This window comes from Alnus glutinosa, chromosome 12 (assembly GCF_958979055.1).
Source record: "Alnus glutinosa chromosome 12, dhAlnGlut1.1, whole genome shotgun sequence".
Classification (NCBI taxonomy): Eukaryota; Viridiplantae; Streptophyta; class Magnoliopsida; order Fagales; family Betulaceae; genus Alnus; species Alnus glutinosa.
The window spans coordinates 18073499-18095780 of record NC_084897.1 but is presented as its reverse complement, the minus strand read 5'-3'; the positions used below and the strand labels follow the sequence as shown (position 1 = coordinate 18095780).

Genomic DNA, 22282 nt, shown 5'->3' with positions numbered 1-22282 from the left:
GTAGATTGTTATACGACTGTTATATTAAACATATCAATTTGTGTTCAAGTGTTGGATTCGAGTCTTATCGAGGCATGAATATAAAACTATATAGGTTAATTATAACTCAACCTATTTAATTAAACGGATCATACTTCTCATTCCTAATTCGCTAGTTTTGTCTTTGATTTGTGTTGAATTCGTTAATCGTATAAAAAAAAGTTTAACCATAAATGTCGCATGTCGGGTTCAGAGCGTCGAGACATAAGTACAAAAATATATAAATTAATCTTAACTCAACCCATTTTTATTAAACATGTCAAATATCTTATTTTCAATACACTAATTTTGTATTGCATTCGTATCATATTCCCGAATTGTATAAAATATTGTCGACTCTATAACTAATTATAGATAATGATATAGCCCCTTATTCAAACAATCTTTTCTTATATTTTGGGTTTCTCTTACCTCGCTTCAATCCAAGTCCAAGTCCAAGATCCACCCACATGCCCTTTTCCCCAAGACTCACTTGTCTCTCCCTCTTAAACCTCAACAAACCCAAAACCACCCACCACCTCAAACAAATTCATGCCCAGTTGATCACCAACAGCCTCACATCACCCTCTCTTTTGGCCAAACTCATCGACCAATACTGCGCCGTTTCATCCTTCCCACATGCCCATTTAGTGCTCAAACACTTCGGCAACCCAAACCTGTTACTCTTAAACACTTTAATCCGCTGTACTCGGCCTAAACACTCAATTCTTGTTTTTGCCAATTGGGTTTCAAAGGAAGAAACTTTATCATTCGATGATTTTACGTATATTTTCGTCATTGGGGCTTGCGCTAGAGCTCCTTCACTATCAACATTGTGGGAAGGGAGACAAATACATGGACGGGTTTTGAAACGCGGTGTTGTGTCAAATATTTTGGTGCAAACAACAACGATACATTTTTATGCGAGTAATAAGGATGTTTATTCCGCACGAAGAGTGTTTGATGAAATGGCGGTGAGAAGTAATGTTACTTGGAATGCGATGATTACTGGGTATTGTTCGCAAAGAGAAAGGACTAAGGAATGTGCTCGCGATGCATTGTCGTTGTTTCGGGACATGTTGGCCGATGTTTGCGGACTGAAACCGACTGATACCACAATGGTTTGCATTCTTTCCGCGGCTTCTCAAATGGGTGTGCTGGAAACTGGGGCTTGTGTTCATGGGTATATAGAGAAGACGGTTTGTGTTCCTGAAAATGACGTGTTTATTGGCACTGGTTTGGTTGATATGTATTCAAAATGTGGGTGCCTTGAGAGTGCTTTATCTGTTTTTAGGCGAATGAAAGACCGCAATGTATTGACTTGGACAGCAATGGCAACTGGACTAGCTATCCATGGGAGAGGAAAGGAAGCATTGGAGCTTTTGGATGCAATGGGGGCTTATGGTGTTAAGCCCAATGCAGTGACTTTTACTAGCCTGTTATCAGCCTGTTGCCATGTGGGGCTTGTTGAAGAAGGTCTTCATTTGTTTGATAAGATGAAGAGTAATTTTTGTGTCATGCCTGGAATGCAACACTATGGATGCATGGTTGATCTTCTTGGTCGTGCTGGACACTTGAAAGAGGCATATGAATTTGTAATGGGGATGCCGATTGAACCCGATGCCATATTGTGGAGGAGTTTGCTAAGTGCTTGCAAAGTTCATGGGGATGTTGCAATGGGTGAGAAGGTGGGGAAGCTTCTCCTCCAGCGACAGCCGGAGAAGAGTGCTGTGGATGTGATTGTTAGGAGTGAAGACTACGTAGCTTTGTCGAATGTTTATGCCTCAGCAGAAAGGTGGGAGCATGTGGAGATTGTGAGAGAGGACATGAAGATTAAGAAGATAGAGAACAAGCCTGGTTGTAGTTCAGTCCAAACCATGAACAATTGTCTATTGGATGCGTTGTAGCCTTGTAGGTATCAAGTGGACGATGAGAAGATGGAATTAATTGGCGAAAAGAATTCATCAGTTAGTTGCCTATATGAAAGGTTCAATAAGAAGAAATTATGGAAATGAGAATCTAAATGCCAAAAGGCAGAAGGGTACCACATACAAGAAAGACCCGAATGATGAATTGTCAGTGTAACCATATGGCATCATGTAAGGGAAGTGTATAACATATGTCAATGATTCCATACAATATTTGCAACTAATTTGTGCCTGATGGCTTTATGATTAGAATAAGCAGAAATGTTCTTAGCTCTAAAGATATCAAAAAAAGTCATCTTGAAGATCATCAATAGGCACTTAGTGCCCTATTGTGTCAAAATGATGTTGAACATAAAAGTTCATACACGTAGGAAACCCCAACAAGAAATGGGGATGAAGTTTTGGCCAACTTGACAAGATAAGCTGTTACATCGAGCGTCACATTGATCAGTAGAGTTAATAAATAGAGGTTCAATTAACAGTACTGTAGTTAACATAAAGAATAGGCTTTTTTTACACAGTAAAACCAAAAATAGTACTGCATTGTGATCATTCTTCAAATCATCCTTTGCTGCTACTGCTCCCCGTTGGACTGCGGCCCACAAGCACTTACACCCCCACGGATCCGCTTCTGAAGATGCTCCAAGCTAGCCACTCGCTGCAAAGAAGCTGTTCTTCCCATCTTGTTTCCTGCTGCTGATTTCTGCTGCACATTTTCAACAGGAGAAATGTCTGCCAAGCCATTGTTAACTCTCAGATCATGAGTAGACACATTATTGATGGCATTGGGTGGATAAAAGTGATGGTTTGAGTCATCTTGCACCGGCACGGCAGCATCTGTTGATGTGTCAGAAGGGCTTCCATCAAATGATGGCATTGCTGCTGAGGATATTTCAGACATGGCATGGAACATGGGGTTCAATCCAGTAATTCTTTTGACTGTCTCTTCTGCCATCTTAACCTGGAAAAAAATCACATGGATAGAAATAATTTCTAAATCAGGTTTCCTTCTTCTCCTTTAGAAAAATTTCTTTGTTTAACTAAGAACCTTTAATAATCGAGTTTCAATCCCTATACATTGTAGGTTTTGATGCATGCCCATCGGGCAAGACGCTCAGCTTTAAGAACAATCGAAATAAATAACTCACCTTTGCTCTAAATGTTTCGACATCCGCTTTTAAAACTCTATTGTCAACAGCTGCTTCATTGTACTTTTGGCTTATGTCAGTAAGGCGCTTTAACAGAGAAGAATTTTCAACTCTTAGTTGAGCAACCTATTAAAGGACATTGAGTTAGAAAATCTATCCAAGATTTATAATGGGAAAGAAACAATAAATAGCAAAAACAATGGATCAAAAAGAAAAAAAGGCCACACCTGCGTCTCAAGCTCAGTCAAATGGGCCTGCTTTCTTCTTCTTGAGCGTCTAGCCGACTCTCTATTGGAAAGCATCCTACAACATATCATATGAATTAATTAATGAAAATGAATTCAACATGCATATAGAACCATGAAATTGATCCCTCAATGAAAAACATAAAGAGGATAAAAAGTGTACACACTTTAACAGTACAGCAGTATGGCTTTTCTATCGGACATGAGAACACATGGTCCATATTGCAGGAAACTGCATTTTGTGGGAACAAGTAATATCGCCCATTGAAGATGAATTTATGTCAACTTGACCGTACACCAACTACATATATTATACCACCGGGTACCCAGTGGATACAACAAACCCCAACTTCTGCAAATAACATACCTATAACATTATTAATACAACAGCAGAGAACATGCTTACCTCCTTACACGTTTCACATCAGCAGGGTCCGTACTCTGACTCAGTTCATTTTCTCCTTCAACTTCCTCATCATCTGACAGTTCTCTTGATGATCCACTTGTTGTTGACCTCACTGGGACCCCAGATCTCTTTTGAATTGCAGGTAAGGATGAACTCCCAAGTGGTCCATTAGAGTCCTTCTCTCGTGATCTGGATGAATCATACCCAGCTCCTACATAGGTAATAAAATTAGATACACGATAAAAATGTAAACTAAAAATTAAAAACCTAAGAAGATAACTGTATTTCTCATCATCCACACATAATTCCACTGAGCCAGTGAAGGACTATGAAAAAGGGAAAAGAAGGTACCTATGCAAGAAAAAGATCATGAACGAACACAGGTCATATTATTACCATCACCAACCATACATAAATAAAGGGCACTCTATTTGGCTCTCCACTCTATTTTCTATAGTCACCAGTACATATCTATTCTTTACTCTAGACCACTAACAGCTGGGAACATGGCACCTGCAGCTGGGAACAGCTGGGAACAACGGCCTCATGAAAGATCAAATCTGATATGACTAGAAAACATCCTCCAACCCCTCCTAATATTCTTCCAAAGCCCCACCTCGTACGGACTAGGGGGATCAACAGAACACCACACACCCCAAGCACTGCCAATTTTTTTTTGATAAGTAATAAACCAATCTCAATAAAAGTGTAAAGCGCCCCTTAGTACATTGGGAGTATACAAAATGAAACGCCTTTAGAGAAACGAGTAAGAAAATCGAGAAAGCTAAGAGACAAGGGAGACACATAAGTTGTAGTCCAAAGATACAGAGTGTGATAGAAGGAGGATAAAAGTTCCTTAGGGGTCTTCTCCACGTCCTCAAAGCTCCGACTATTTCTTTCCCTCCATAAGCACCAAAAGAGGCAAGTGGACACCATTTTTCACACCGTAGCACTCCTCAACTAGCCCGAAGATCACCAACAAGCAAGCAGATTGATAACTTATCGTGGCATAACCCAAGACAACCCAAAGCAACTAAAAAGAGAGTACCACAAGGTAGAAGCCACATCGCAATGGAGAATGAGATGGCCCACGGACTCCCCCGCCTTCTTGCACATGCAACATTTGTTTATCACGATAACATGGTGCTTCCTGAGATTGTCCAAGGTGAGGATCTTATCAAGAGCCGTCGACTACGAAAAGAAGGCCGCCCTTTGAGGGGGCTTGGATCCGCCACACACACTTGCAAGGAAAGCAAGCACCTATAGTACGAGTCAAGGAGTGAAAAAAAGTCTCGACCTTGAAAAGGCCTTTTTTGGAAGGGACCCACCAAAGCTTGTCTTCACCACCTCTTCTGACTATACCTGAATGCAACATCTGGAAGAAAGAAGCAAAAACATTCACCTCCCAATCATGCGCTTCTCTAGTGAAGCTCACGTTCCACTAGTTGGAACCTCACAAGAACTCTAGGTTATTTGCAACAAAGGCATCATTCGCAGCAGCTAAACCAAACAAGGCTGGAAAAGTTGCCTTGAGAGTCATATTCTAGACCCACAGATCGTGTCAAAAGCTAATCCCGGTTCCATCTCCCACTTCGAATTTGGTGTAGCCTAAAAAAGTCTCCCAACCTTTTCTAACATTCTTCCATAATCCCACCCCAAAAGCTCCTGTAGGAACGTGGGAGCACTATCCGCCCCATAAACAACCAAATTTGGAATCCACTACTGTTCTCCGTCAATCATCTCTCTCAATACCAAAGCGCCACATCCATTTACCTAGAAGAGTGCGGTTGAACATTCTTAAGTTACGGATATCCAACCCTCCCTCAGAGATCGGGGAGCAAACCTTAGCCCAGCTAACAATGTGATATTTAAATTCATCACCAATCCCTCCCCATAGAAAGTCTCGTTGGAGCTTCTCAATGCGATTAGCCACACTAGGAGGGATGGGGAAGAGGGACAAAAAGTACGTATGTAGGTTGAAAAGTGTGCTCTTAATAAGGGTGACCCTGCTGCCTTTGGAAAGATACATCCGTTTGGAATCCACTACTGTTCTCCGTCAATCATCTCTCTCAATACCAAAGCGCCACATCCATTTACCTAGAAGAGTGCGGTTGAACATTCTTAAGTTACGGATATCCAACCCTCCCTCAGAGATTGGGGAGCAAACCTTAGCCCAGCTAACAATGTGATATTTAAATTCATCACCAATCCCTCCCCATAGAAAGTCTTGTTGGAGCTTCTCAATGCGATTAGCCACACTAGGAGGGATGGGGAAGAGGGACAAAAAGTACGTATGTAAGTTGGAAAGTGTGCTCTTAATAAGGGTGACCCTGCTGCCTTTGGAAAGATACATCCGTTTCCAACTGGCCAACCGACACTCCATCTTTCCCACAGTGACATCCCAAATAGACTTTGCCTTGTAAGAAGCCCCTAGCGGGAAGCCAAGGTACTTCAAGGGCAGAAAGGAGGTCCCACAACCTAGAATGCTAGTCAACTCACCCATGTTGTCCACATTACCCACAGGAACCAAAACAGACTTACCCAGATTAACCTTTAAACCAGAAACAGCTTCAAAAAATAAGAGTAGAACTCAGAGATGACTAAGTTTGGCCCCACAAAAAACCAAAGTATCATTCGCGAACAACAAGTGAGAGATGTTTACGGCTGGAGGCCTAGAACCCACAGAGAAGCCTGAGAGAAAACCTCTATCAACAGTAGCAGTGATCATTTTGCCCAAAGCCTCCATAACTTTAACGAAGAAAAAAGGAGATAGTGGGTCACCCTACCTCAACCCACAAGAACTACTGAAAAAGCTAGCTGGGGAGCCATTTACCAAAACGGAGAAGCAAACCGAAGATATGCAATGCACTATCCAAGAGCACTATTTCTCTCTAAAACCACACCTCCTCACCATGTACAAAAGGAAATTCCAGTTGACATGGTCAAAAGCCTTTACAATATCTAGCTTGCAAAGTAACTAGATTCGCCCTTTGCCACGTCACCCTTTTTTAGAGAGCTCTGGGTTTCCTTGCGCGGGAGAATTGCTTTTCATCTCGTTCGGCGAGTGGGTGCCGGAATTGCTGCCGGAGCTCTGCGGATTCGCTGGTCAGGTGATCTCTTACATTCTTCTTGTTGTTGAGATTCCTATGGATTGGTCTAGAATTCTTGTTTAAGGGTTGCGGTTGGGTATGGCAAAAAAAGGGAGAGGAAGTCGTGGTCGTGGTTTGGGTAGAGGTAATCCGAAGGGGATTATTGGTAATTCGGTCTTAGTTGATCCTCCTGTAGAAGAATCTCCTATTGATTGTGATGTTTTTGCTGATGCTAATCATGATCGTAATGATACGGAGTTAAGTGTTGAGGCAGAATTTTGTCATGTCTTGGACTTGCTGCCGTAGGATAATGAGGTTGATCGGAATAAGGATGTGGAGGGTCATCCTTTGGCCGAGACTCTTAATGTTGAGATTGATCAAGCTGCTGTTGATTGCTCTGTGGAAGGGCATCAAGAGATTGAGGTTGATCGTCTTAGCTTAGATTCTCTAGAAGGATCTCAAGCTTTTGTTGAGGATTTGGAGAATCAAGTTGCTTCTGATGATCAGAATACCACTATCTGGAGCAATCTATTCAAATCTGAACGCTCTTCAGAGAAGATGCAATATTTTGCTCCTCAAAAATCTGGTGGGAAAACTATTGTTTGTCCTCCGGATGATGTTGTTGCAGAAGGAATTAATAAGTGGAAAGCTAGTCTTGTTGGTCAGTTTTTAGATAAACCACTTCCTTTCTTTCTTGTTAAGAAGTCGGTTGCCATTATGTGGAAAGATTTTGGTGAGGTTGAGGTTTTTCTCTTGAGAATGGTATGTTTATCTTCCGTTTTCTTGATGAAAGTGTTTGTGATGAAGTGCTTGAATCCAAATTATGGCATATTGCAAACAAACCTCTGATTTTGAGGAACTGGAAGCCGGGTATGCAGGTTTTGAAGCTTACTCTTACTTCAATTCCAGTGTGGGTGAACTTCTTGCATTTAACTCTGGAATTCTGGTCCCCTTCTTGCTTATGCTACGTGGCTAGTGGGGTTGGCAAGCCCATATATGCGGATAAGGTGACTGAGGACCAAAAGAGATTGGGTTTTGCTCGGGTTCTGGTTGAAATTGATATGAATTCAGATTGCCCGAAAGAAATCGAGATTCAAAGGAGTAATGGTGAGGTAGTTACTGTGGGAGTTGTGTATCCTTGGCTACCACCGAAGTGCTCGGTTTGCAAGGGCTTTGGCCATGCTGCTTTTGCTTGCTCCAAGAAGGAAAAGCAGGTGTGGATTCCTAAGGGCCAAGCTAAGGGTGTTCAACAGAAGAAGTTTGAGGTTGGCCAGAATTCTAAGGCGTTTGATAAAGTTATTAGCAAGCCTAAGGGTTTTGTGAAGAAAAAGGTTTTTGCTGTTGGTCAGAAACCTAAAGCTGGAGTTGGTGGAGTTAGATTATCTAATTCTTTTTCAGCTCTAAGATCCAGTGATAAGGGTGTTGATGAGGAGGTGGAGAACCAGATTAGACCTCCCTCTACTTTTTTGGACATTTTTGAGAATGCCTTGGCTTCCAATGATAAGGGTAAAGCCAAGGTAGGTGAATTTGGGGGGTCTAGCCCCGAGAGAGGTTTTTCTCCCCATCCCTTGCTATGAAGGTTCTCTCTTGGAACATTAGAGGCCTCAATAAGGCCTTTAAACAAAGGGAGATAAGAAAGGTGATTCGGCTTTGGAAAATTTCTATTTTGTGCTTGGTAGAAACTAAAGTCAGGCAGGAAAATATGGACAGAGTTATTTCTAATACTTTGCCTGGGTGGGAGGTTCTCCATAACAATGGTGCTCACTGTTATGGGAGAATTTGAATTTGTTGGGACCCGGGAATAGCTGACATTCATTCTTTGGATGTGCATGAACAAGTTCTAACTTGTAATGTTTGTCCTAAATCTGGTAAGGATCCTTGGATCCTTTCTACAGGCTATGGTGCTAATCATGGGGTTGATAGGAAGAGATTGTTGCAACAACTGATCTTCATTAAGGAGTCTTTTTGCTCTATTCCCTGGTTACTTGTTGGGGATTTTAATGTGATTCGGTTGCATCACGAGCGTAGTAGTACTGGCATGCTCAACTGTTATGAACTTGATTTTGGAGCTTGCATTCAATCTATTGAAGTGGTGGATTTGCCCTTTACTGGCTGTCTGTATACATGGTCTAATAAGCAAGCTGGCGATTCTTTTGTTGCAAAAAAACTGGACCGGGTTATGGCTTCTATGGACTGGTTGCAGAGGTTTGGCAACACATCTGTGGAATTTCTTGATGCAGGTGTTTCGGATCACTCTCCAGCAGTTATTGTTGTTGAGCCTTTTATTAGTTTTGGTCCCAAAACTTTTAAGTTCTTCAACTTTTGGGCTGAACATAAGCTTTTCCTGGAATGGGTTGTTGAAGGTTGGAGTCTTCATTTTGAGGGTTATGCTATGTTCAAACTGTATGCTAAACTGAAAGCAGTCAAAAAGATCCTCAAGAAGAAGAATTTGGAAATTTTCGGTGGTTTGGGGCAAAAGGTCCTGCAGGCTAGGGATGCTCTGACTCAAGCCCAATCTATATACTTGGCTTCTCATGGGGATAATTCTCTTCACAGGAAAGTTAAAGAGTGTATGCATCTCTACATCTCTCTTTCCTTGGCTGAGGAAAATTTTCTGCGGCAGAAATCTAGAGTAAATTGGTTGAATCTGGGTGATGGAAATAACTCTTATTTTCATAAATCTATCAAGACTCTCCAGACTCTCTCGTCCCGCTCTTTTCAAAAAACCCTTAGCCTACTCTGCTTCGCTTGAGGGAGGGAAGATGGATCCCATCCTCCCTCCCTCCTCCTCTTCTAGTTCCTCTCCGGTCTAGGTTCTCTTAGCTTTTCTTCTTCGCTTGGGTCTTTTAGTTTTGGGGTTTTCTTTTGTTGGGGGTAGTTCTCAGTGGTTGGGTTTTCCGGCGCGCTCGTGACCTCAGCGGCTTGTTCCGGTCCTTGCCGATGTCGCCGTCTCTATGGTTGCCGCCGCGCCGTTGTGGGGGGCTGTTTTTGTTCATGCGCTTCTTGGGTTGTAGATCTACGGGTTTTGGGGCCTCCTCGCCGTCCACGTGCCTCTCCGGAGGACTCTCCGTCGTGGTCCGACTCTTCTCCGCCGTCGGCACTGCTGCGGGTGGCCACCACGCGCCGTTCCGGCGCGAGTGGCCGTGGGTGTTTCTGTTTTTTGGGTGCTAGATCTGCGGCGTATGGGACCTCTCCTGCACACACGCGCCTCACCGATGGCTTTTCAGGCAATTTCCGCTTCTTCCGGTGGTCCTTCCGGCTGGTTTCACGCCGATCCGGTTGCGCGTGTCTACACGCGCCGGTGGCGCACCGGTGCGCGTGGCGCCACTGTTTTTTATTTTTTATTTTTTCTCCTCCTGTAACTCTGGATTTTCTTTGTATTTTGGGTTTGCTTTCTTGTATTTGGGGTATTGTTGTGCGGGTTTTGGGGGTTTTCTTGGTTTTGGGGGGTTTTTTTTAATGAGGGGGGTTACTTTGTATCTTGGGTTTTATTGTATCATGGGGGGTTCTTTTGTATCTTGGGTGTTTGATGGGAGATTTCTTTTGAATCTTGGGTTTTATTGTTTTATGGGGAATTACTTTGTATCTTGGGTGTTGAATGGAGAGTTCTATTGGGTTTTATTTTATTATAGGGGTTACTTTGTATCTTGGGTGTTTGTTGGGAGGTTTCTATTGTATCTTGGGTTTCATGTGGGTTTTGGGTGTTGTGGGTATGTAGTTTCTTATGGGTTTTTCATGTGGGCTAGCTGGATTGCTTATGTGTATACTTCCTGTGTACTTAGGAGCGCCTTACACTTTTAATGAAATTTTCTTACTTATAAAAAAAAAAAAAAAATCTATCAAGATTAGAAACTCTTCTAACTTGATTAAGGGGCTTAAGGATGAGAATGGGGATATGGTGGTTGATATACAGAGTATCAAAGACATTGTGGTAGGCTTTTATAAAAATCTGTTAGGTTCTTCAAATCATGTCTTTTCTTCTGTAAAGGCTAGCCGGGTTTCTCAGCTGGTTAAGAGGAAATTCTCTCCTCTTCTTGTGTGGCTGGGATGAGTGCTGAGGTAACAAGGGAGGAAATTCATAGAACTATTTTTTCTATGAGTAAGGGAAAGGCCCCTGGCCAGGATGGGTTCTCAGTTGAATTTTTTCTCAAAGCTTGGCCGGTTATAGGGGAGGATATTAATCTGGCTATTCTGGAATTTTTCACTACTGGAAAATTGCTTAGAGAGACCAATTCTACTATCCTCACTCTTGTGCCTAAGAAGTGTAATCCGGAGACTATGAGTGATTACCGGCATATTTCTTGTTGTAACCTTGTTTACAAGTTTATAGCCAAAATTCTTGCTAATCGGTTGTTGCCGGGTCTTGATGATATTATCAGCCCTTCTCAAGGTGCCTTCATTCCCAATCGTAGTATTGCTGAAAACATCTTGCTGGCTCAGGAGTTGGTTTTTGATTATCATAAAAACCAAGGCCAACCTCGATGCACCTTGAAAGTTGACCTCGTGAAGGCCTACGACTCTGTTAGTTGGGGTTTTATTCTTCATTGTCTTCATTGTTTTGGAGCCCTGGCTAAGTTTGTTCTTTGGGTGAAGGAGTGTATTACTAGCCCAAGCTACTCCATTTCTCTTAATGGCTTTTTAGTGGGGTATTTTCAGGGAAAGAAGGGCTTGAGGCAAGGAGATCCCATGTCTCCTTATTTATTTGTAATTGCCATGGAAATTCTTTCCCTTCTTTTGGAAGATGCTGTCAATGGTAATAAAGGGTTCCTGTTCCACCCGAAGTGCTTGACTTTGAAGCTTACTCATCTCTGTTTTGCAGATGATCTTCTCATCTTCTCTGCTGGTAAGTTGAGATCTATTCAGGTTATCCAAAAGGTCCTAGAGGATTTTGAGGTGCTTTTGGGTCTCAAAGCAAATCCAGCAAAAAGTTGTGTCTTTTGTGTTGGATTGCATATTGATAAGAAGAGTGAGATTCTGGATTTTTTGAGGATGAATGAGGGTAATCTGCCGGTCAGATATTTAGGTGTTCCTTTGATTTCTAAACGGCTTACTGCTGTGGATTGTGAATGTCTTATAAGCCGAGTGACGGCTAGGATGGATTCTTGGTTGGTTAAGCACCTTTCCTTTGCTGGAAGACTGCAACTCATCTCTTCCATTTTGTTTAGCCTTCAAGTTCTCTGGTCCAGAATTTTTATTCTTCCTATGAAGATTATTAGATTGTTGGAGTAGAAATTCAATCGTTTTTTATGGAATGGAAATGATGAAAAGGCTAGGGCTAAAGTGGCTTGGGAGAAAGTTTGTGTGCCTAAGAAGGAGGGTGGTCTTGAGCTTAAAAGTTTGCCTATTTGGAATCAGGTTTCTATGCTAAACCATGTTTGGAATCTCTTTTCTCGTGCTAGTTCTCTTTGGGTTGCTTGGATCCAACATAACCGGTTAAAAGGACAGAGCTTTTGGGAGGTTCCCATCCCTCAACATTGTCCTTGGAGTTGGAGGAAAATCTTGAATCTTAGGAGTCTTGCCAAACAGTTCCTTAAGTTCAAGATTGGCGATGGAAGTAGCATTTTCCTTTGGTATGATTAATGGCATCCATCAAGCAGATTGATTGATACTTTTGGTTATAGAATTGTGTATGATGCTGGTCCTTTTATTGGCCCTATGCTGTCTTCTATTATCAAGAGTAGGGATTGGTTCTGGCCTCATGCTAGATCGGAGGCTATTGCTGATATTCAAAGTCGGTTGCCTGAAATTGATTTTGGTAAGGTTGATCAACCGGTCTGAGACACTAAGAGTGGTGTTTTTTCCAGTGCTGAAACTTGGGAGAGGCTTAGGGTTAAGAAACCGGAGGTTTTTTGGCATGAAATTGTCTGGTTTTCTGCTGCTATTCCTAGACATGCTTTTATTCTTTGGCTTGCTTTCCATGATGCTTTGTCTACTAAGGAAAAACTCTGCGGTTAGGGCTATAGTGGGGACAGTCTATGCCTCTTCTGCCGTGCTAGCCAAGAGTCCCTTGACCACTTATTCTTTGAGTGTAGCTTTAGTAGAAGAATTTGGAGATCTCTTATGGCTGAGTGTAGGATGATTGATGTCCCAATTTCTTGGGATTCGATTGTTCAATGGAGTTTAGGGTGCATGAAAGGTAAGCAGCTGCAAGCCACGGCAAGGAGACTTTGTTTTGCTGCTGCAGTGTATAATTTGTGGATGAATCGGAATGCCCTTCTTCATGGCCGGGCTCCTAAGACCGAAGATGGGATCCTCTCTAAGATACGTTGAGAGGTTAAAGTGAAATTAGTAGCTAGATTTTCCTTGTAGGCTGTTTGGATTGAGCTGATTATTTGTACTGGTTGCTTGTCTTTGGTTTTTGTTTGTGTTTCTGCCTCTTTTTTTGGGGGGGGGGGGCTTTGTTTTGGGAGCTGTTGGGGTTTGGATGTTATCCCTGCTGGGATTTTGATTCCAGTTTTGACTGGAGTGTTGTAGAGATTTGTTTGGTTTTATAAAGGGTTTTATTCATCCAAAAAAAAAAAAGTAACCTAGGATCGCCGGACTTGAGACGATTGTCCAAACATTCATTAGCTATAAGGACTGAATCCAGGATCTGCCTACCTTTAACAAAAGCGTTTTGAGGCTTAAGATAATCTTTTCCATAATAGAACTCATTCTATTAGTAAGAACTTTAGCGATGATCTTATAAACCTCACTGATAAGACTAATAAGCCAAAAGTCAGAGATATCGATTGAATCCACAGCTCTCCACCATGCATCTCTCTCACGCACATAACGCCACAACCATTTCCCTAAAAGAGCACGATTGAACATCTTCAAGTTTTGAACCTCTAACCCTCCCTCAAAAATTGAAAAGTAAATCTTGGACCAACTAATCATGTTATAATTGAACTTTTCACCTATCCCACCCCATAAGAAATCTCAATAAAGCTTCTTATGCGATTTGCCACACCAGCAGGAATGGAGAAAAGAGATAAGAAGTACGTAGGTAAATTGGAAATAGTGCTCATTATCAGGGTGACCCTTCCATCCTTAAACAAATACATCATTTTCCAATTAGCCAATCGATGCTCAATCTTTTCAACTACACCATCCCAAGCAGACTTGGCTTTATAAGAGTCCCCCAGCAAAAGACCAAGATACTTCAAAAGCAAAGAGGAAACCCCACAACTTAAGATGCCAGCCTGCCCATCCACATTACCCATATGAATTCTGACTTAGCTAGGTTAACCTTATTTGCAATGACATTCTTATTGGTTTCGAGAGGATCTGTGTTAAGGGGATCAACACTTTGAAGTATCTTTCCCATATAAGTTCTTCAATTTGTTGTACTCCTTCATATTAAGATGGGGTGATGAAGACAAGCTTTGTTAGGTACCCCTAAGAGAGGGTTGTTCAATGTTAGATCATACTACAATGTCCTTGTTCCTAACGATAGTACTCCTTTCCCTTGGAAGAGTATTTGGCGGAATAAGTTTCCCTTGAAAGTTGTATTCTTTGCTTAGTTGGACGCTTTAAGGAAGATCCTTACTATGGACAATCTAAGGAAGTGGTATGTCATTGTTGTTGATTGGTGTTGCATGTGTAAGAAGAGTGGGGAATCAATGGATCACCTTTTACTCCATTGTGAGATTACTAGCGCTCTATGGAATTCTTTATTCAGCTGTGTGGGGGTAGCTAGGGTTATGCCTAGTCGAGTGGTAGACATTTTCACTTGCTAAAGAGGGCAATTTGGTAGGCTTCAATTGCTGCAGTGTGGAAAATGGTACCGTCCTACCTAATGTGGTGTCTTTAGAGAAAAAGAAATTATTAGAGGTTTTAAAGTCCGTGAGGGAACAGTGGTGGAATTGAAGGATTATTTCTTCAAGACACCTTATCACTGGGCAAATTTGATTTTAATATTTCATTCATGTTTTTCTTGATCTTTTTTCTTCTACTAGTTAGGCGTATCTCTTGTATACTCCTACGTACTTGGGTTGCACCTTTACACTATTTTAATAAATTTGCGATTACTTATCAAAAAAAAGTTTTGACCTTCCAAGGAAAGAATAGCCTCATCTCCAAATGACTTTCTCCGTTTCACTTTTTATCTGCAATCTTAGCGATACAAGGTGGAAAGATCTACACTTTTAAGGCTACTTTCATCTGAAGAGCCTTCATATTTCCTGTCGCTTGAAGGCTCTTCGTCAAGCTTACATTTCTGGGGCACATTAGTTAGCCAACAGTCCTTGTCAAGTCAGGCTGTCCCATTAAATTTTTTTGACTATTTTTATTTTCAAAAGTGTGGTCACTTGAACAGGGTTACCTGACTTTCATTTATTCTACTGAGGAGTGCAGGCTGTTTTTATCCATTGCTATATTTTTGTCATAGTTTATAGTTGCAGCTTAGTGGACCCATCGTGAATATTAAAACATTTTCCTTATTATTCTCTATTCTAGAAAGAAAAAGGAATCATCTTATACACAGGTACAAACATACAAAGAGTTAAGCGATGCAAACCTTTAGAAGGGGCTTGGGATCCCAATTGTGAAGTACAGGAAGTCTGCAATCCATTGTCAGCTAAAGCAGCAGATTCTTGAGGCTTTACTACAGACCCCTGTTCACATGAATAAAACACACTTAGTTAACTAGTATTTATCTGATAAAATATATTGGCTTCAGATCTGCTTCAAGCAAAGTTATAAATCATATTCAATACAAGTATGAAAGCAAATAGACATTCTTATTCCCAAACCCCAGTTGCTATTAAATGTTTAAGTAGATAATCTAAAAGGAGTAAACCCAAAACAGATGCAAGGCGTATGAAGTTAAGATCCATAACTTTTCGATTAAATATATGAATCAGAAGACTTAATTAAATAATATGGCTTGGAGTTGTGGCTTATTTATACACTCTAACATGTGACTTGTTAGATTTCTTGCTACCCTCTTTTGCTTTAGAACAGTTTTATTATCCACTTTTAGTTTACAAAATGAGAAGTAGGCAAAACCATGCCTAAGTACCTCAAGCCTGATGTGACCAAAGAAAAAGAAAAAAATTAAGGGGATTGGGGATTTGTTTACTTCATCAACCCTTCACTTACTCAGCCTTAAAAATCAAAGAAAAAATTAAAGGGAAAGAAGAGAAGTTAGGTTCGGCTTAAAGAAGGACAGCAGGGAAAGTTCTCTAACCTGGGAAGTTTTTGATAATCCATACCATTCATTAGTCAAGCTATTTACTCAATCGCATACATTTTTGGAACACCTCTAACAAAGAAATATTGGATGCTATCATATAGCTTCGTATTGGCTAAGTTCACGAGTTGGAGAGATAAGCGGACTCGCATCCGCCACAAGGTAAACTGCCGTAGCTCAACATATGTACTCTTTACCGACTTGTGCATTCATAGCCCAGCCGAGCAGAGCACACCAAACCAACTACATACTTGATTGGGAGCTGATTTTTTGTTTATCACATAAAAGAATGACCATATTTGATATAGATATAAATCACCATGGACCCCACTAAAACAGGCCACTACATGGCATATAATCAAACAGCTAGTGCACAGCTGCAAGACCACCACAGGACATACATTCAGACACTCCACCAAGAACCACCTCCAAGGAGCCTCACATTAAAAGGGTTATCACCCCCAGAAAACAGGAATTGTCCTCTTTCACCCAAAACTCTCTCCATTCCTTTTTTATTTTTTGGTTAGTAATTGGCTCCAAGGGGATGGAAAATGAGAGATTCGAACTAGTAACCTCCGGTCCTTGGGGGCAGGCTTTTTTCTGGTGACCTTCTCCTCGTTTTGTGGGTGACCTGTCGTATATTAGGAGCTGATTTTGAGTTTTATCTCATAAAAGAATGACCATATTCAAACTTCCACTTCCTTTTCTTTCCTTTCCTTCCACTTTCCAGAACCCTTGCAAACTATAAATAATTCCAAACATCTAAAAAAGGGAACCCTCTAAGACTTTGAAGACTCCTCGCCTTTTGTCTGGTCTACTCCTAACAGAGTAAGGTTTTCACATCTCAGGCTTAGTTGGGCTCTAACCGACTAGGCTTCGTTTGCCTCTAAGAACATTACCTTTTATAGCAAAAATTCACATTCCCTGATATCACATATGCCCCCACAAGCAAGCCTTGCATTTAAACAAGTAATTTTGATCCCAGGACTCATTCTATAGTCAAATGACAGGAAAAAATTTGTCCAAGTCATGATTTTCAATTTTGGGTCTTTTTTCTTATTTGTATTTTCTTTGTCACTTGATGCATAAACGAAAGATTCAAACTCACCAAAGACCACAAAAACATTGAAATCGGTTTCATCAGAAGTTATTTTAAGATTAGAAAAATATATAATAATCTGTTTGGATGCCGAGAAATGCTAGAAAAGAAAACAAATCAATACTCTGAATCCCATATTTCTCAATATATGGGAAGCAGGCACACACTAAAACAAAAAACACCACCCAATCAATAAACCAACTATTTAGCTCAGTTCCGCTGAAACCAAAACAACATAAGAAACACAAGCAGAACAACTTAACACCAGATCCAAACTTTTTCTTTCCCACAACTTTCTGGGTAACGAAACAAAACCCAGAAATTAGAAAAAGTAAAATGATTGTTAACAATAACAAAAGAAATTTACCCGAGTTAAAGCCACAGCAGCACAAGCAAGATTGAGCTTGCTTTTAAGGAAGGCCTGGTACTCCTTGGAGTCGATCGGGATGTTCGGAGGAGGCGTATTAAACGACGCCGTGGCAGTGGTATTAGCATTAGTATTAGCATTAGCCTTAGCCTCAGCCTCAGCCTCAACCTTGTTGTTCTTGTTATTATCATTATTATTAGTAGTAACAGCATTCTGGGTGCGACCGTTATCGCTATCGTGGTCGTCCTTGATCTCGACGACGACGTCGCTTTTGGCGGAGGAAGTGTCGGACGTGGCGTTGGAAGATACCTCCAGCTGCAGGAAGCGCTGGAAGGCCCACTCGGATGGGCTCCGGTTCATTCTGGACGACTCGTCCAATTGTCCGGTTCCCGATGGGAGTGGGGGTGACCAGAATTGGTCGGAGATTTCATCCACTGAGAACACCCTATCCATTATCCCGCTCTGTTTCTCCAATCTCTCTCTCTCTCTCTCTCTGTGTCTGTGTCTTTGTTGTTGCACTTTTCTCCAGCCAGTACGAATTTCAGGATGATTTTATCCGGATTGCTGACGTGGCTTTGGATATGGTGGGGTCTACAAGTCTATTGGTCGAAGGAAAAAGCATGTTGGGAATCGTTTATTATTTATCGTTGATGTTGTTGTTGTTATAGTTCTTTTGAGGTTGCAAGATTTGTATGACAATTAAGGCATACCCTTATTTGCTATGACGTCTAAGTTTGGTCAATGCCTTTGAGCTTCTTGTTTTAGGGATAGAGATTTTCATTAATTTTCAAACAGTAAAATTTATCTTTATCTGTATTGTGATATGATCATATTATTTAGTATTTGTGTTAGTATCTAATAACGAATAATTTCGGATAAGGATTTTAATTTCAATTATTCTGAGTAGAGTTAGAGTCCTAGTTTAGAGTTAAGAAAGTCTGTCTTAATCCTAATCAATCAGTTAGATAGTTTAAGAGTCATATTTTGATTACTAGTTATCTTTGTAACCGATCAATATTGCTCCTCTATTTAAAGGAATTATCAATGAAGAAGATGCATAATGAATATTGTTTGGTATAATACAATTCATTATGTTTAGGATATTAGGTTCTCTTGAAGTAGCTATTGGAAGTCACGGCTCCTTCAAACGAGCCTATCTATCATTTTTCTTGTGTTTCGTATTAGTTGGTATACATCAATATTGCAAATCCCATGTGCATGGCACCTAGTGATAGTTGATAGGGGTGTACAAGAGGGCGGTTATTAATTGCTTATGGCCATACAGTTAGCAGTTTAAAGGGTAAGCATAAGCGGTTAATAATCGCCTACCCTTATATTATTATATATAAAATAGTAATAACAATAATATGCAAAACGACATCGTTTTGATGCGTTTAATATATAGTTTTCATTTTGAGTTTAATGAAATTTATCTTTATTTATAAAAATAATTATAATATTTTTGAACTTTGTTACATTTTGAAGCCTTCTAATTATTTTAAAAAAAAAAAAAAAAAAATTGCTCAAAACCATCTAAAATAAGCCCTAAAAAGAAACTAAAGAAATGTCCAAAATACCGTAATAGGCTCAAAAGGCTAATTTCTAAAAAGTTAGAAATAAGAATTGTTAACCGCAACTGTTTGTATACCCCTAATAGTTGAAGTTCGGCATATTACTCCTATTTTATTTTATTTTTAGTAAAGAAAATTAGTGGAGGAGACACGTAATAAAATTTTGAGTTTCAAACTCATCTTAAAAAGTCAAAAGGGGTAATCCTGTTTTACACTTGCTTTCTCTACGTTTGTAAACCTCACCAATAAAGATGGAAACGTGAACCTGTTGATCAAGATATAAATGCTAATTGTTATTAAATCTTATTGTCTGTCTTAAGTAACGTGCTTTAGTGATTTTTTTTTATTTTTTATTTTTTATTTTTTATTTTTTTTAAAAAAAAAGGAGTGTGTGATACTAAAAGAACATGTGATATTATTGTGATTGATAAAGGTCAAGATAATGAAAAACATAATTTAATATGTGAAATTTTAAAAAACCAAGATATTGTAAAAAGCATTTAACACGTGATTATTTTATTTTATTTTTAATAAAAAGAAAAGAAAATAAAAAGATGTTGGTTTGCCAATCCTATACGCAATGAAGGATGTTACTATGCCCCGTTTAGTAATTCCCCTCCCCTCCTTTCTCCTTCCCTTATGAAAGAATTTTTTTTTTTGAGTGTGAGTAAAAAGTGATTGATGTGATATAAAGTAGAAATAATTTATATGAAAAAGTAAAAAAAATTTGTTTTGTAGTTGATTTTTTTATTTAAATAATAATAAAAAATTGTTGATATGATATAAAAAGTAAAAAAGATTAAGAATGTTTTGAGTTGATGTTTTTTGGGAAAAGTAAAAATAAGGGGAAGGGGGAGGGGAGGGGGTTATTAAACGGGCACATCTTTATAAATCAAATAGTCAAACTCAACGCAAAGATATTTTGAAGATTTTACTAATGGCATTCTCTGTTATTCTTCAATTTATGATATAACTAAATAATAGTTACATGTACTGTTGGTACAGTTTCCGGTACGGTGACGTATTGCCTTGTGATTCGTTGCCTTCCTTAATCTTCGCTCTCCTCGTAATCTGCAAAATAATAAACAGTTCATCGGACTATGGGGGTGCCGACCGAACCCTCACTCCGATGCCTAAGTCAGTTCAAACTAATTTTCTGGAGAATATTTGTAATCTCAAAAGCTCAGAGAATCTGCTTGTTTTTTTAATACCTGACGCAGTAGTCTTATTTATAGACTCACAGTTCACAGTTATAAAACTGCTAGAGTGCTTAATTGGTAAAATCTTTTGAAGTTGTATTTGATATTTAAGGTGGAATTTCACTTGTATCAAAACAGGGATTAAAAAAAAAAAAGAGTATTAGAACTCTTCACGTCCATTTACCCTATTAATTTTATATCGATTAACGTGACGTATTTTAACTGATTAACATAAAAAGTCACTTATGGGACTACAAGGAGGGCCTTTTCCGAATCAAGATCCTCTCAAATTATTTGTTCGAATTTAAAAAAATTCAATCAAGTGATTGTGACAGATCACTTATAAAAGCAGGACTGTTCAACTACTTAGCTCGAATTCTCTCTCAAAATTTAAATAAATAATTTGAGGGAATCCAAATTGGCTTTTTTTTCCTAACCCTAAAGGTCCAAGTACAGATTGGAAACACGTTTCCAACGTTGCCCAATTGGATGATTGGTCATCCTGCTGGATAGGAAGAGACGACCTTTTACTAAACTTGTGGCTCCCTCCTATTGGACGGCTTCCCGGTGGACGCGGCGGGTCATCGTGAGTGGATAAATACTAAAATTCGGCCCACACATTAGGGGAATCAATCAGTGGGGACCAACATATTTCTGCTTTGAAGCCACGAAAGCTGCATTTGTTCGTATCTACCTATGCCAATTAATGATGTCAATTATACGATGCGTTTGGTTTGGTCTAGTCTGGTCTGGTCTGGTCTACTTTTTTCCCATCAAAGACATTAAAAGAGCACCACAAACCTTAAATAAAAGCCTTCATGTCTTTACACTTGATGAAGAAGATCCCTATGTGAATGAATGAATGAATCAAATGGTCTAAGATCCATATCATCCTCCCTTCCAGGATCCATCAGGAGAAGTTTTGAAATGTGTGTAAGATTATCTTCTTAGTTAAGGGGTAATATTTAGTTTAGTCTATAAAAGTAGCGGTTGGGACCATGGAATCATTTCTAATTATTGTTAATTTTTAAGTAAAGTAAACTATAAGTGCTTTGCATTCAAGCTTATCTGGTTAATTAACCCAACATTATCTACTTCCAAATTGGCCACCCAAATCTTACGCTCTCCCTACACTTAGCCCGTCTGACTTTCACTAAAATTCGAATAGCCCATAGAGAGAATGTTGTGGAGCCCACCTATCCCAAAGTGCAAAACCCTAAAATTCATAGCAAGTTAGAGGGACTTGCTATTGTAGGTCCAATAAATCCAACTTTCAGTAGTAGACTCAAAATTCTCAAACGAAATTCGAAGCCCAAATTAAAAATCCAAATGCAAACTTAACAAAGAGTGTATGTGTTATCTTTTTCTTGTAAGTAATAAATTTCTTTAAATAATGTTCAATAAGGGGTAAAAAATTTGTTACGTATAATAAAAGAGTAATGCTACATATTATATTTTTATACAACAAACATCTTACAATACTGATGTTGCAGTTCTAACTAACTCTTGAATTAATCGTTGTTTAAAATTAAAAAATAAACAAAAATTAAAGGATTGGTTGAGGCTGCCACATCAACAATGTGAGATGATTGTTAGATAAAAATATAATATCTAACATTACTCATAATAATGTGCACAATTTTTTTTTTCTTTTTTGAAGCACTAGTTGAAGGGTAGAAATCTCAAATTGTAGAGAATGAAGATAAACAATTATTTGTGGGAATGGGGCTGGGGCAAACGTGACGAGAACAGTTTAGCAAAAGAGAGACAATTTGTTTGTCGTTTTGAATACTTTCAATAGTGCAAAATTATAACGACACGTGACACGGTAGCTCTTTTAAAAAAGCATAAACCCTACTAACCCTTAATATAACAGTACACTTGACTCATTACGCATAATTATATTATTGACTTTGATAGTAGTTTACATTGAGAGTTGATGATTTATCACTTAAAAAAATAAAAAAAAAAAAATCATTCCCCTTTTTTGGTAACCAAACAATATTCTTCAACCAAACATAATTATGCGTAGATTTC

General features: G+C 39.5%; 2 protein-coding genes across 2 annotated transcripts; one reads left to right on the top strand and one right to left on the bottom strand.

Moving 5' to 3' along the window:
- The first annotated feature begins 460 nt into the window (after positions 1–460).
- Positions 461–2231, top strand: LOC133851658 (pentatricopeptide repeat-containing protein At3g18970). Its single transcript, XM_062288178.1, has one exon. It carries the CDS (start codon positions 489–491, stop codon positions 1923–1925), a length of 1437 nt encoding a protein of 478 aa, XP_062144162.1. The 5' UTR covers positions 461–488; the 3' UTR covers positions 1926–2231.
- Positions 2232–2243: 12 nt separating this feature from the next.
- LOC133851659 (light-inducible protein CPRF2) lies at positions 2244–18004 on the bottom strand. The gene is made up of 6 exons (XM_062288179.1): positions 17476–18004; positions 15335–15431; positions 3746–3956; positions 3322–3397; positions 3095–3220; positions 2244–2907 (listed from the first exon to the last, which is right to left on the bottom strand). Exons 1-6 carry the CDS (start codon positions 17926–17928, stop codon positions 2521–2523), a joined length of 1350 nt encoding a protein of 449 aa, XP_062144163.1. The 5' UTR covers positions 17929–18004; the 3' UTR covers positions 2244–2520.
- Positions 18005–22282: the final 4278 nt, after the last annotated feature.

Bases quoted from the DNA above. Each gene is read 5' to 3' on its own strand.
- LOC133851659 (XM_062288179.1), bottom strand. From the start codon at position 17,928: ATGGATAGGGTGTTCTCAGTGGATGAAATCTCCGACCAATTCTGGTCA. The intron at 15,432-17,475 runs GTAAATTTCTTT...TCATGTGAACAG, and splicing joins CTGCTGTGGCTTTAACTCGG to GGGTCTGTAGTAAAGCCTCA. The intron at 2,908-3,094 runs GTGAGTTATTTA...ATTTTTTTCCAG, and splicing joins TCGAAACATTTAGAGCAAAG to GTTAAGATGGCAGAAGAGAC.
- LOC133851658 (XM_062288178.1), top strand. From the start codon at position 489: ATGCCCTTTTCCCCAAGACTCACTTGTCTCTCCCTCTTAAACCTCAAC.